General features: G+C 57.1%; 1 protein-coding gene across 3 annotated transcripts in view; it reads right to left on the minus strand.

Annotated features, from left to right (window-relative positions):
- Positions 1-12,843, minus strand: part of HSPG2 (heparan sulfate proteoglycan 2) — a 101,940-nt gene that overhangs the window by 34,338 nt on the left and 54,759 nt on the right. For all 3 annotated transcript variants that reach the window (XM_068539109.1, XM_068539110.1, XM_068539108.1), the window contains exons 25-37: positions 12,617-12,735; positions 11,845-11,956; positions 11,562-11,675; positions 11,347-11,474; positions 10,877-10,963; positions 10,340-10,389; positions 9,927-10,021; positions 9,473-9,613; positions 8,885-9,076; positions 3,104-3,196; positions 2,698-2,778; positions 2,243-2,473; positions 429-542 (exon numbers count right to left, since the gene is read on the minus strand). In XM_068539109.1, the coding sequence (XP_068395210.1) occupies positions 429-542; positions 2,243-2,473; positions 2,698-2,778; positions 3,104-3,196; positions 8,885-9,076; positions 9,473-9,613; positions 9,927-10,021; positions 10,340-10,389; positions 10,877-10,963; positions 11,347-11,474; positions 11,562-11,675; positions 11,845-11,956; positions 12,617-12,735 (1,557 nt within the window). The remainder of the gene's footprint in view (positions 1-428; positions 543-2,242; positions 2,474-2,697; positions 2,779-3,103; positions 3,197-8,884; positions 9,077-9,472; positions 9,614-9,926; positions 10,022-10,339; positions 10,390-10,876; positions 10,964-11,346; positions 11,475-11,561; positions 11,676-11,844; positions 11,957-12,616; positions 12,736-12,843) is intronic.

Genomic DNA, 12,843 nt, shown 5'->3' on the forward strand with positions numbered 1-12,843 from the left:
CTGATTCTTCTACAGAAAACATGTGTCACTTTGGTGATAAGAAATAGCAGGAACCAAAGTTTTCTCTTCTTTTTTTTTGGCCATGCCATGCGGCTTGAGGGATTTTAGTTCCCCGACCAGGGACTGAACCCGTGCCCGCTGCAGTGGAAGCGTGGAGTCCTAACCACTGGACTGCCAGGGAATTCCCCCAAAGTTTTCTTTATAAGGCAGGAGGTTACTCCATAGTTCTGGCCACCCCACCATGCCTGCAACCCCTCGATGCCCAGACCTGCTGGGCCAGGCGCTTTTCCCCATAGGATGTGCCCCACGACCTTGCCCCTGGATCTGGGTCTATCCAAACCAAACCCCTCCCTATCCCACAGCCAGCCCTGACACCCCACCCAGGCCCAGCCAAGCTGACCCCTGCCCTGGCCCTGCTTGCATCTTACCGAGCAGGCCCCGGTCTCCGGGTGGCACAGGTCTGAGTGGCCATTGCATTCGCACAGCTCACAGTGGCCAAGGTAGAGTCCACTCCCAGTGCGTGTGTAGCCTGGGGCACAGTCCTGGGGGTAGAGAGGAGAGTTGGTCTCTGTCTCCATTGTGGTCCCACCCAGAGACAGCAGACCTAGAACCCCTCTCCTCCATCCCGCCTCCACCATCTAGACTCCCACTGGCTCTTGGCAGGGAACTTCCAGGCCCAGCTCTCCACCCCAGCCTCCTCTCTTGGAAGCTCTCCTCCCCCATCTTCACTTTCCCAACGCTCCAGAGCTGGGACAGTGTCGCCCCCGTCCTGCCTGGCATCTCCAGTCACTCTGGATATACTGAAATAATAGTTCATTCTTAATGGAGAACCCTTCTCCAGCCCCAGGACTTCATCCCTGAAAATTCTTCTGGCAGGGTCTTTATTGAACAACGTAACCCTGAGATGGAAAAAGGGAGTTCAGGAGACCTGGATTTGGAATGAGTCCTCGAAGACCTTTATGATTCTGTTTACATTTGCTCAGTAAAGTGAAAGAGGCAGCACCCATATAACCAAGGATGTTTTTACACATCCTAAGTGAGTAATCACGGGTTCCGAAAATAATGAATTTCTATTCGCTGCCCCTTCTTTGAAATCTCTCCAGGCCCTCACTCCCCGACCATTTCAAAGGGATGTTTATAAATCTGTTTTGCTTCACTGTGGAAAACGTGCACCAAGGATTCTGCTTTCCCCAGGGGTTCTCCTTCAAAATGTGTTAAATTTTATAACCTCAAGGGACGTGAAGTTCATCTATTTGGATTTGAAAGTTCTTGTGGACACAGCAAAGGTGCACAGATGTAAAGCTGCAGAGATGTGGACTTCCCACTGGGACTTCCTCGGTTGGGTGGGGGGCTAGCTGTTTCCACACTTGACCTCCCTGCCACCCACTTGGCATTGCAGCCCTGCCCCCTTCCCTCCTGCGATCCCCCTTCCCCAGTTCCACATTCATTCATCAAATGTTAACTGGTTGCCTGCTTCGTGCCTAGGAATTCAGCCTGCTTCGTGCCTAGGGATTCAGTCAGCTCAGGCCCTGCCCTCGTGTTCACAGTCTCCAGCTGAACCCTGCAAATGTTCTTGGAGTTCCTCCAACTGCCTGCCCTCTCTTCCACCCCCTACTGCTCTTCCCTCCCGATAGGACTCACTGTCTCTCCCCCGCCCCATCCATCTCATTCACTGGGGGCAGAGGAATTTTCCTGGGGTTCAGTTCTGACCCCAGCACTCCCTCAGCAGCTTGGCAGTCCCTGCTGGAGGGAGCCTTGCTCCAGGCCTGAAGAAGCACCACCCACTCAGCTTTCCAGGGGTGACCCTTCTGCATCGCAGGCTATGTCCCCACACATTCCTCCTTCGGAACTTCTGCTTATTCTGCCCTCCCTGCCTAGAATGCTACTCCAATCCACGCTGTTCACCACTCTGAGGCATTTCCATGCTCTGCTTTGGGCTAATTTGTGTCTCTGTCTCTCTGTCTCTGGCGGGCATCCTGGGAACATGCGCTGGGTCTTAACCTCTGCAGAGTGTAGCTATGTGCCCTTGGGTAAGCTGTGCACCCTTCAGCGCCTCATTTTTTAAAAAATCTGTTAAAAGGGGACAATTACTCATCTCTCAGTGCTGCTGGGAAGAATAAACGAGATGTTGCTGAGTATATTAAAGTTATGACAGTAATCACAGGTGGCCATGGAAATCCCAGCTGACCGCTTGCTGATCCAGCTGTGTTAGCGCAGAGGCATCTGGGCCGGTCACACTCACCTGGCAGGACAAGCCGACATAGCCCGGGGGGCAGCGGCATTCCTCCACCTCAAGGGCCCGGGGTCCCTCTGAGGGCCCGGGCTGGGCGACCTCCAGGCTGACCGTGCTGATGCTGGCTGCTAGCGGCATCGAGGAGAACGTGGCCCGGACCAGGAGCTCGTCCAGGTCAGCCAGTGCCATCAGGAGGTGCTCACGGGTGGCTGGCTGCCCATCAGGCCGGCGCCAGAATTCCTGGGTTGGTGGGGGAAGACAGCAAATGAGGGTGAGGGGCGTTGGGCTTTGTGTGCTGTTCCTGCAGTGCCCCCAGCCCCAACCCCTGCCTTCCAGGCACTGGCCAAGGACTGTTAGCTGAGGATGGGGGGAGTGAGAGGCAGTGTAGCTGGTGTCAAAGCCAGGCTCCAAAGCAGGGTGGAGGGTGCAGAGGGTCAGACATGGTGTGGCCGAGTGCCTCTCACCTCTCGGAAAATGATCTCGTAGCTCTTCCTCTCCGGGCCCTGCAGCGCTGGCTGGGAGGCCACCAGCATGATGTTGTTGCCCTGGGGAGACATGAGTGGGCTTGGGAGGGGAACTGAGGGGCTCTCGGGGACAGTGGGCTCCTCTCCCAATCCCAGTCTCCTACCTCTCCAATCTCCCAAGCTCATGTACCCAAAGGAGTCAGGTACATGCCCACTACCCCGTCTTCCAGCAGCTGGGCCTCTGCCTACATAGTGCCCAAACAGATGGTGGGGCGGGGGCATGGGCCTAACTAGTGGGTGGGTGCCAGGCCAGCCGAGTGCTGGACTGAAAGGAAAGGAACACTGAGGGTACCCCCAGCCCCCACCTTCCCCTTTTGCCCACTCGGTGTGGAACCCATGTGCTCACCGTGATTTGGACATCAGGGTCAGACAGCGGGCTGCCCTGGGCCCCCGCTGTGTAGGAGAGGGTGTACTGCAGCTTTCCACCGTAGGCTGCCACCTGCAAGAGGCAAGCCCTGCAGTCACAACCTGACTCTGCCCTCCTCTGGGGTGTGTGCGACCAGACAGGCGAGGGGGCAGAGCCTCTGGAGGCCTTTCTGCACCCGTGCTGTCCTCCCCACCCAACCAGAGGCCGGCGGTTGCCTAAGTGACAGGACATCTATCAGTTCCTTCACAGTCTCAGACCTGGTGGCAGTGACCCTGAGAAGCCTCTGTTCTGTTTTATGGGGTTCCCCATTTCCCATTGTCTCACGATCCCAGCAAACAAGCTCCAAGTCCCTTCCATCAAAGGAATTTCCCATAAAGCAGACAAAGGTAATGACTGTGACCACCACAGGGAGGTTGCAGAAGGTTCAAAAGTTCTCAGCCATGGCGGGGGCAAGGGGATGCTGAAAGTTGCCCCTCAGAACTCTTGCCTCCTGGGCAGGTGGTTTTTGTTTGTTTGCTCAGAGTCCATTTCCCCCGTTGTTTTGCAAACTGTAGTCCTGGTTTCCTTTAAAGGAAACTATGTTCTACAGGCAGACTGTGTGGTTTGAGGGGCCTGGCCCCTCCTCCTCTAAAGCGGAGACATGAGCCAGGTCTGGCCAATCTGCACATTCCACCACTCCCCCTCTCTGCTCCAGCAGGGATGAACATGGGAACCTGGTACTTCTGCCCTTTCTACTGGAACAGAAAAACCCCCTTTACTAGTCAGACGGGAAGCTGGAGAATGATGCCAGCTGAGATAAAGTCCTAATGAGCTCCTGGATCGAGCCATGCCTGATACCGGCTATCTTTGGGCTTTGTACTTTCATGAGCCAATAGATTCTTCGTTGCGGGCAAGCCAGCTGGACTCGGGTTCCCTATTGCTCACAACTGGAAGAGCCTTATGTTTGCTGCTGGGGGCTTCCACTTGGGCAGCCAAGGCCCCCGCTCTGCCCCACAGGACTTTCCTTTCTCTCCTCTGCCGCTAGGGCAGTTGTTCAGGTCAATACCACACTGTGTCAGGCCTAGCCCATTTGCTCATTTGTGTTCATTCAGTTGGTGAGCATTTATTAAACACCGACTGATGACATGCCAGGCCCTGGGCTACACAGGCCCTGAGGATGTTCTCCACAAGCTCAGGGTGAGGTAAGGAATTTAGGGGCATAACCAGATGACCACGAAACAGCTGGTTTCCCGTTTTCTTTGGATGCCAGCAAGTTCATCACCATGTCTAGGACCAAGCTGCAGGTGTGTACAGCAGGGTGGCTAAGGGAGCAGACCCTGCAGTCTAAGACTGGGGTTCAAGTCCAGCTCTATTGGCTGGACAGCCTTGGGCAAGTCACTTAACTTCTCTGAGCCCAACTTTCCTCCTATGGAAATGGGAATAAAAATAATACCTAACTTGAAAGGTAGTATGAGGATTAAGTAATGCAGGCCACGTAAAACCCTGCACTCAGCACAGGGCCTGCTGAGCACACAGCCTCAATGCTCGCTAACTCCTCATTGCGCCCAGCTCCACCCTTGGCTCCAGCAAGCTTCCTACCTTCATTTCCCCCTGAACCAGAGTGTCTTGTCTGCTTCTCTGAATGTTATTTTATTGCATATTGTGTGTATTCTTAAGAGGCACTCTAAATCATTTCTGGAACAATACTAGTACAAATGCAATACTACTACTAATAATGACGATGATGATGATGGTGATTCCGACATGACAGGAATGATAATCAGATTAACATTGAACTCTGGGAGGCCAGGGTCTTATTCTGCCCATATACAGTACAGCACACAGTAAGTACTTACTGCTTCTTGAATGAATGAATGCAGTCCCAAGAGCTAGGTCAGTGATCTGGATACAGGGTAAAGGGAGACCGAAGAAGAGGTGCCTTACCTCCCAGTTAAGACATCCTTTCTGCCAGGGGACTGTGGCTCGCTGAAGGGTAAGAGCTGAGCTGGGTTCGATCTCAGCCCTACTTTGACCTGAATGTGGGACCCCTCTCTGGGCCTTGGTCTACCCATTTGTGTCATAAAAGGTTTTCACAAAGGGCCCTCTGATATTTTAGGATTTGATGACACCCCTATTCCCCCACCCCCCCAAATCCTTGTTACCTTGTTCCCCAGGAAGACTTTGGGCAGCTGCCAATAATAGAGGCTTTCAGGAAGCAGAGAGAAGCCTTTGTAGGAGAGAGAGAACTAGGACAGAAGGTCAGGTGGTGAGAGTGGATCGAACAGGTCGGGGGCCAAAAGGGCAGAGATGGTCCCGACGGGGGTGAGAACAGACCCCAGAGGGAGACCCGGGAGGGCAGAGGGATAGAAACCGCACCCCCAGCCCCACAGCTCAGGTCCTGGCCCAGCTCTTTGGACAACTTGCTCCCCTGTCTGGACCCGGACACCCCAACTGCTCTCGCTGGCTGTGGTTCGGGTCGGTGTCTCCTCACATCTGGTGCTATGCCCCTTGTGGATCCCAAGATGATTTACGGGGCACACCAGAGAACCGTTTAAAATTTAGTGGCTATTTTGGGACTACCCTGGTGGCGCAGTTGTTAAGAATCCACTTGTCAATGCAGGGGACACGGGTTCAGTCCTTGGTCGGGGAAGATCCCACATGCCGCGGAGCAACTAAGCCCGTGCGCCACAACTACTGAGCCTGTGCTCTAGGGTCCAAGAGCCACAACTACTGAGCCCGCGTGCTACAACTACTGAAGCCCACATGCCTAGAGCCCGTGCTCCGCAAGAGAAGCCACCGCCATGAGAAGCCCGTGCACCGCAATGAAGAGTAGCCCCTGCTCACCGCAACTAGAGAAAGCCCGCGTGCAGCAACAAAGACCCAATGCAGCCATAAATAAATAAATAAATAAATAAATAAATAAATAAATAAATAAAATTTAGTGGCTATTTTAATGTGTATTTAAAAATGTAAAACTAGCATAATTGAGTTGGTATATGATTGGTTGAAAGAAAAAACTGGAGTAAATAACTGTCCAAGTGGTGTGCAGAAATGGCAGAATTTGTGAAATTGGTTCAGAAAGAACTGAAGTCTAGAAAACATGATGGGTGGGGGGAGCGTCCCTTGGTGGGTGCTTTGGCACATACCTGAGAGCCTGCTGAGGAAGACAGAGAAGCAGAGGAGGAGGAGGAGGAGGAGGAGGAGGAGGAGGAGGAGGAGGAGACGGAGGAGGGGGAGAGCAGAGCTGCTTGCACAGCAGCTGCCGGCTGGGGATGGGGCGAGAGCCCCTGGGGAGGGGGGTGGGGGTGGGCAGCAAAGCTGGAAAGGAGCTGCCAGATCTCGGCATCCATCCGCCTCTGGGCCTCATCCACCTGGGGGACCGAGAGAGGGAGGGCAGAGGAAAGGAGCAGAAGGACAGAAAGGACACCGTGAGGCTCTGCCTGCCCCCAGGTCGTGCCAGGCCCAACCAGCCGCCCACGCCTGTGCTATCTGTTCACGAGTGCCGATGCCTGACGCTCTGGCCTTTGTACCTGCTGCCCTTTTGCTCCCCGTGAGACTGGTGGAGCTACCTGGAATGGGCCCAGACTATGGGGAGAAGCTCATATAGTGGGTGCCCCTGGTAAGAGAGGGGCAGACAGTTCTGCCCAAGCTCAGGCTAGAGGGGCTGGAGGCAGCCCCAGGGGCATATGCGGTGCCGAGACGGCTCCTTGGGCCTCACGTTCTGTGCATGCCCATGGTACCAGCCCAAGCCACTCACAGTTCTGTAATGTTTCCCAAGGGCAACACTGGAGTGGTCCAGGCATCAGGTTGGGGCCTGGCCTGGCCTGGGGGAAAATGACCCAGGAAGGCCAGGGCCTCAGCCCCAAGCTCCTACTTGGACTGCGCTCTCTGGTTTCTTCCCTGGGGCCCTAGACACAGGCTGTCCCCAGCCAGGCCTTGGCTGTCCCCTGTGACAGCTGCTGTGTCCGGCCCTTGCCCTGTGGGGGCCCCAGGATCCTCCCAGCAGCCACAGCTGCCCGCAACCGCTCCTCTGAGAGGGACGTGCGGTTCTGACGGGTAGAGGGCACAGGCCAGCTCAGACCCTCCCAGAGCCCCAGAGCTGGAGCCCTGGCGGTGTCCTCTCCCCGTGGATATGGCGGCCAGAAAGGCCCATGCGGACTGGGGAGAAAGACGCATGCTCCCCTCTCCAGGCTGGCACACAGGGTTAACTCCAGGCCGTGGAGGGCCATACACACACAGATGGTTAATGGAGGCTGCTTGGGAGACAGCGCTGGGGTAACCTGGTGGGCTAGGTATAGTCACATGGTTTAGCATCAAGTTAGTTTCCTGGCTAACTCAGCCACCACTCTGGCCACAGACAGTTGGCACCAGGACCAGACCACACAGTAGATGAGGCACACACCTCTCCTGGTTCTAACTTCTGCTATCACAGGGCTTGGGCACAGCAGTGCCCTGACCGTGGGCCATCGGGCACGACCTGGGTCCACGTGGACCCATATTGCCCGGGGCACTGGGCATCTCCCCACGCGGGGCGGAGGGCATCCAAGAACACACCATGCCCACGTCACATCAGTTTCACACCACTCAGATTGCGGGCCTACCTGGTGAGCCTGGCGCATCCGCGCAAAATATGCCTCCCTCTGTGGGGCACAGGGAAATGCCAGGAGAGGGAGTCAGAGAGAGAGAGAGTGAAAGGTCTGGAGCTGCAGGGCAGTAGGGAGGAAGACACGGAGGCCAGGAAAGGAGGAGAAGGGAGAAGGGACCAGAAGGCAGCCAGCCCTGGGAGGAGGCTGGGATACGTGGGTCTGTCCAAGGAACAGGGACAGGGCAACCTTGAACACCCCCTCCTAAGTGTCCCTGACCTTCCTGGGGCCCTGGGCGTGGGGACACATCTGCTTGAACACCGGCCTCAGCCAGCAGGGGATGCCTGTACCAAGACCCACTTTCCCTGGGTGCCCCCAGGTGGCTCTGACCGCTCACAGAACCCATTTGGGCGGCCGCCCTGGAGTCCAGCCCAAGACCCTGCGCCCCACCGTGCCACTAACACCACCGCCCCATCACCTCCGCACTAGACCATGACTCTGGAGGAGCAAAGACTCTGACTAGTGTAGTATTTAAGGGCGGCCTCTGACCTGGTTGGAATCCCAGCATTGCCACCATCAGGCTGCGGGAGCCCAGGCAAGTCACCTAACCTCTCTCACCTCAGTTTTCTCACTTATGCAATAGGGCAGTAGTTGTACTTAGCTCATACAGTTGTGATTTATGACATGTAAAAGTGCTTGCAACAGTGCCCAGCACAGAGTAAGAGATCAGTAAATATGACCTCTAATAAGAATACCCAACACCAAGCACAGGGCTGACAGCACAGAGGGAATTCCATGTGTGAGCAAATGAATGAAACTGAAACTGTCTCATTTGTCCTTGTGTTTCCAGGGCCTCGCTCAGGACCTGTTTGTTGACTAACTGCGCGAAAGCTAATAGTCATTAACAGGCGAGCACTTATTATGCACCAGGCATGAGCTCTAATCCTCCGAGCTGCTTTGGAGCTGAGGTTTATCAAAAGGCAGCCAGCTGGGAAGCGGCAGGGCTGGGTTTAGACCGAGTCCTATCTGACCCCAAAGGCTGCACGCTTAACCACGACATGGCTGATGCCTCCCTGCCAGCCCAAACTGCTCTGAGGTCAACTCGTGTCTGAGTCCCTGCTGGCCCCAGGGCTCGGCAGGGGCCTGGCTCAGAGCTGGCGATCAGGCAGGGTCTGCCAGGCCCTGCTGCACGTCACACCTTGTCTCCCTGGAATGTCTCCGGCAGCTGCCAGTAGAAGGACTCGTGGCCAAGGTTGGCGAAGTTGCCAAAAGTAAGCTGGGCACCCTCGGGCACCGGTTCCACGGTGAAGCCTCCTGTCAGGTGGCTGTTCCGCTGTGGGTTCACCAGGGTGAAGCCTTGGAAGTCCCCAGGGGCAAAGTGGGTGGAGATCTGGCAGCAGAAGGAGGACGGGGGTCAGCCTGGGCACTGGGGCGGGCACCTTGGTGGGGGAGGGGCGGGGTGGGCATTAGAGTGGGGAATGGGGGGATGGTGAGACCAGGGCTAGGACAGAAATAATGGGGAAATGGAGAGGACATTTGGGGGAAGGAGGGGGTTGGGGTCAGTGATGACATAAGCAATAATGGGGTCATGGGGAGGGCATTAGGGGCGGGGGCGAGGGTTGCTGGGATCTGTGCTTACATGGGCAGTGATGGACGCATGGGAACAGGTGTCCCCATAGGCAGTGGGGATGCCACTGGGCTAGGCTTCTCACCTGCCCTGTCCTAGTGATGAGCCAGGAGAGGCCGGCGGCAGGCCCCGGTGCCGGGGCAGTGTAGGGGCTCTTACCAGGTGGCGCGTGTAGGAAGAGCTGGTGCACTGCTGGGTGATACCCATGCAGAAGCAGGGCAGGCAGCCAACCGGGTTGCTGGCGTTCAGGTGAAAGTGGTGGGGCCGGCAATAGCTGCAGGTGAGGCCTTCCACCTGGGCCTGGAGGATGGGTAGAAAGGTGGGTGCGGGGAGCTCGGATGGCTCCCTTGCACCTTCAGCAGCCTTTGAGCCAGGCTTCCCAGCCACTTCCAGCAGTTCTGGGGAGCCCCTGCTGCCCCCATGCCTAGGCCCCGGCTCCCATCAGATGCTGCCTTACATGCCACGAGGCCCCGAGCAGTAGGGCAGAGAAGGGCCCTGCGAGGAAGGGTGGCAGGGGCGCAGGGACAGCCCTGAGGGTATGGTGACAGGGAAGGCCTGGCAACCGCCGTGGCTGCGGTTCAGGGCCTCGTGGAGGGCAGGGGTTTGGACTAACCTTGCACTGGCATTGTCCAGCAGAGTCACACTGGTCGCTGATGCTGCCCTGGGGGTCACAGCCACAGCCGACTGGCTCTGGCAACTGGCCGTCTCCTGAGGTGGAGGGAAGCCACAGCTGGAACCCCAAACCTGCCACCAAGCATCCCCATTTTCACCACCCTCTGGGCATCTAACTCACCACCTGAGAGAGGAAGTGTTTGTTTCTGAACACCTACCACGCACAGGCATTATACACATTCACAGCAGCCCTCTGGTGTACGTGGGCCTTTTACTGCCCCCGTTTTACAGATAAAGAAGCCGAGGCTCAGGAAGGTGAAAGTCACTTGCCCCAGGTTGAAGGAGAACAAAGGCTCTGTCCTAGTTCCACCCCTAGCGTAGCCAGATCCCAAAAGCCTCCCCAACCCGACTCACTTCGACATGGCTGGCCTTGGCTGGGGTTGCCATGGTAACCTGGGGCACACCTGTGGTGAGAGAAAGCACTGGGTGAATGGAGGGAAGAACCACAGAATCCTGGACTGTGCTGGGGGCCCCGTATTGGACTCAATGACCTCAGAGTGCTGGAAGGAAACTATTAGCCTAACTCACCCATTTCACAGATGGGGAAATAGGTGGGAGAAGAAGGGCAGGGACTTGCCCAGCATGGTCAGGCCTCAAACCCAGGACTTTCAGCAAGAATGAGGGGTTTTCTGGGAAGATTCTGGCCTGGTTGGGGCAGGGGGGCAGGGGGTGTTGGGAGTTGGGGGTAAACTGCAGGCCTAGATCTCTGAGGGCCTCGAATGCCAGGCTAAAGGTTTAGGCTCTCGGGTAAAGGAGCTGATTGTCTTCTGGGGGCCTTTGTGAGACAGAGTGGGCAGATTCTGGTTCCTTCTGGTCAGGAGGGCTGGGCCTAGCCTGACTCCAGGGGCAGCCCCTCCTGCACGCTCCCTACCCTGCCCACACCTGCCTCACCTCTCACAATGACGCCCGCTGTGGCCTGGGGAACACGCATCACAGGTGGGGTGGCCATCTGTGTCCAGAAAGCAAGTGTGGGTGGCTCTGTGGGTGCGGGGGGCAAATTTCCAGTTAGAAGGTCAGCAGCTCTTCTTTCAGGACCAGGGCAGGAGGGAGAGGAGGAGCGGGCATGTGAGTTAACGTGTCCTGAGTGCCAGCTACATGCCAGGCTCTGTGCTAAGAGTTCCATGGCATCATCTCATGCTCACACCAGGGGCCAAGGTGGAGGTACGTCATTATCCCCATTTCACAGATGAAGAAATTGAGGCCCAGAGAGAGAAGTGTATCTTATACAAAGTGACACCTTGAGGAAGTGGTAAGGCCACGATTTAACCACTGCCTCTCAGAAGGGTCTGGGAAGAAGGGAATCTGGGACAGGGCAATGGACGTTTCAGGAAAGGGCAGGTACAGGCAAGGACTGGACGCACTGGCCAGCAGCAGGGGCTCCGTGACAGGGGCATGGCTGGCAGTCTTGTGGTGTCCCACGCTGGGCATCCCCGTAATATCCGGGCTGGCACTGCTCACATTGGGGGCCCTCTGTGTGGTGCTGGCAGCCCTGTGTGGGGGGGTAGAATGTGGGTTGAGGCTGAGCCCCTGGAGGCCACAGATCCCTGGGGTAGGAAAGAAGGAGGGTGGGACTCACCTGGCAGGCACCTGTTTCGGGCTCACAGACCTCTGTATGGCCATGGCAGCTGCAACGTTCGCAGGTGCCCAGGTAGAGGCCGCTGGGCATGCGTGTATAGCCTGTGTCACAGTCCTGGGGGCAGGAAGATGACGGTGGAGGGACTTCCTCAGCAGGGGCTGTTCTGGGAAGGGACCACTGGATGGCTGGGGCGGGCTTGGGGAGGTGAGAGAGCTAAAGGAGGAGGAGCCAGCAAGCACCGTGGAGGGAGCTGGCTGGACAGGTGGGTGGGGCGAGGGCTCACCTGGCAGGATGGGCCACGGTACCCAGGTGGGCAGGTACACTGCTCCACTTCCAGTGCAGGGTCCTGGCCGGTGTCCTCAGGCACAGCCACATCCATGCTGATGCCAGAGACCCTGGGTGTGGCAAGACCCACTATGAATGAGCACTCGCGCTGGGCCTGGCACCCCTGGAGCCCTCCCTACGCGCTATCACCTCATTAATCCTCCCAGCGGCCCTGCCGTGATGCTACTGGGGCCCCGCCCAGCTCCCTGACTGGGCGTCCATGCCCCAGCAGCTGCAAGGGCTGTGGTGAAAGGCTTATACCTGTAACTTCCTCCAGGGAATGAGCCTTCCTTGCCAGGAGAGGTCACACTGTCCCACTCCCTTGGGGTGACCAATGACAGACAGACCCAGGGTACAAAGGTCCCTCTGCCTCAAGGCAGGATGACTCTGCAGGGCTCCATGGGGATGAGACCGAGGCTGGTCTTCACCTGACACCGCTTCCTTGCCTGCCCACTTCTCCCTCCTGTGTCCCTCCCTCCCAGGTTCTCCTCGTCAATCAGGGCACCCAAATCCCCATCTCAGGCTTTGCTTCTTGGGGACCCGACCTAAGACAAGCCTTCTGAGGGAGGTACTGTTATAATCTCCATTTTACAGATGGGGAAAATGAGGCACAAGAAGGCCACAGAGCCAGAAAGCAGCAGAGCTGGCAGTCTGGCTGCACCACGTCGCACCGCTTAGCCTGGAGCCACCCCCAAGTCCCCTCCGGTCCTCCCGCCCCGGGCCCCAGACACCTGCTCTCCGCTGGCCGCTGGGTGTAGGATGCCTGGATCAGGAGGGTGTCGATGTCCGCCAGTGCCATCAGCAGGTGCTCCCGTGTGGCCGGCTGCCCGTCAGGCCGCTGCCATGCTTGCTGCCGAGGAAAGAGCTTATGGGCTGCAACCCCTGACAGCCTGACACCTGAGTGAGAGGAGCAGGGGGCCTGCCCGCCTCCCCCCGCGGGTCTCCTGGGATGGTGTTG

The sequence above is a fragment of the Eschrichtius robustus genome, chromosome 3 (genome assembly GCF_028021215.1).
Source record: "Eschrichtius robustus isolate mEscRob2 chromosome 3, mEscRob2.pri, whole genome shotgun sequence".
Classification (NCBI taxonomy): Eukaryota; Metazoa; Chordata; class Mammalia; order Artiodactyla; family Eschrichtiidae; genus Eschrichtius; species Eschrichtius robustus.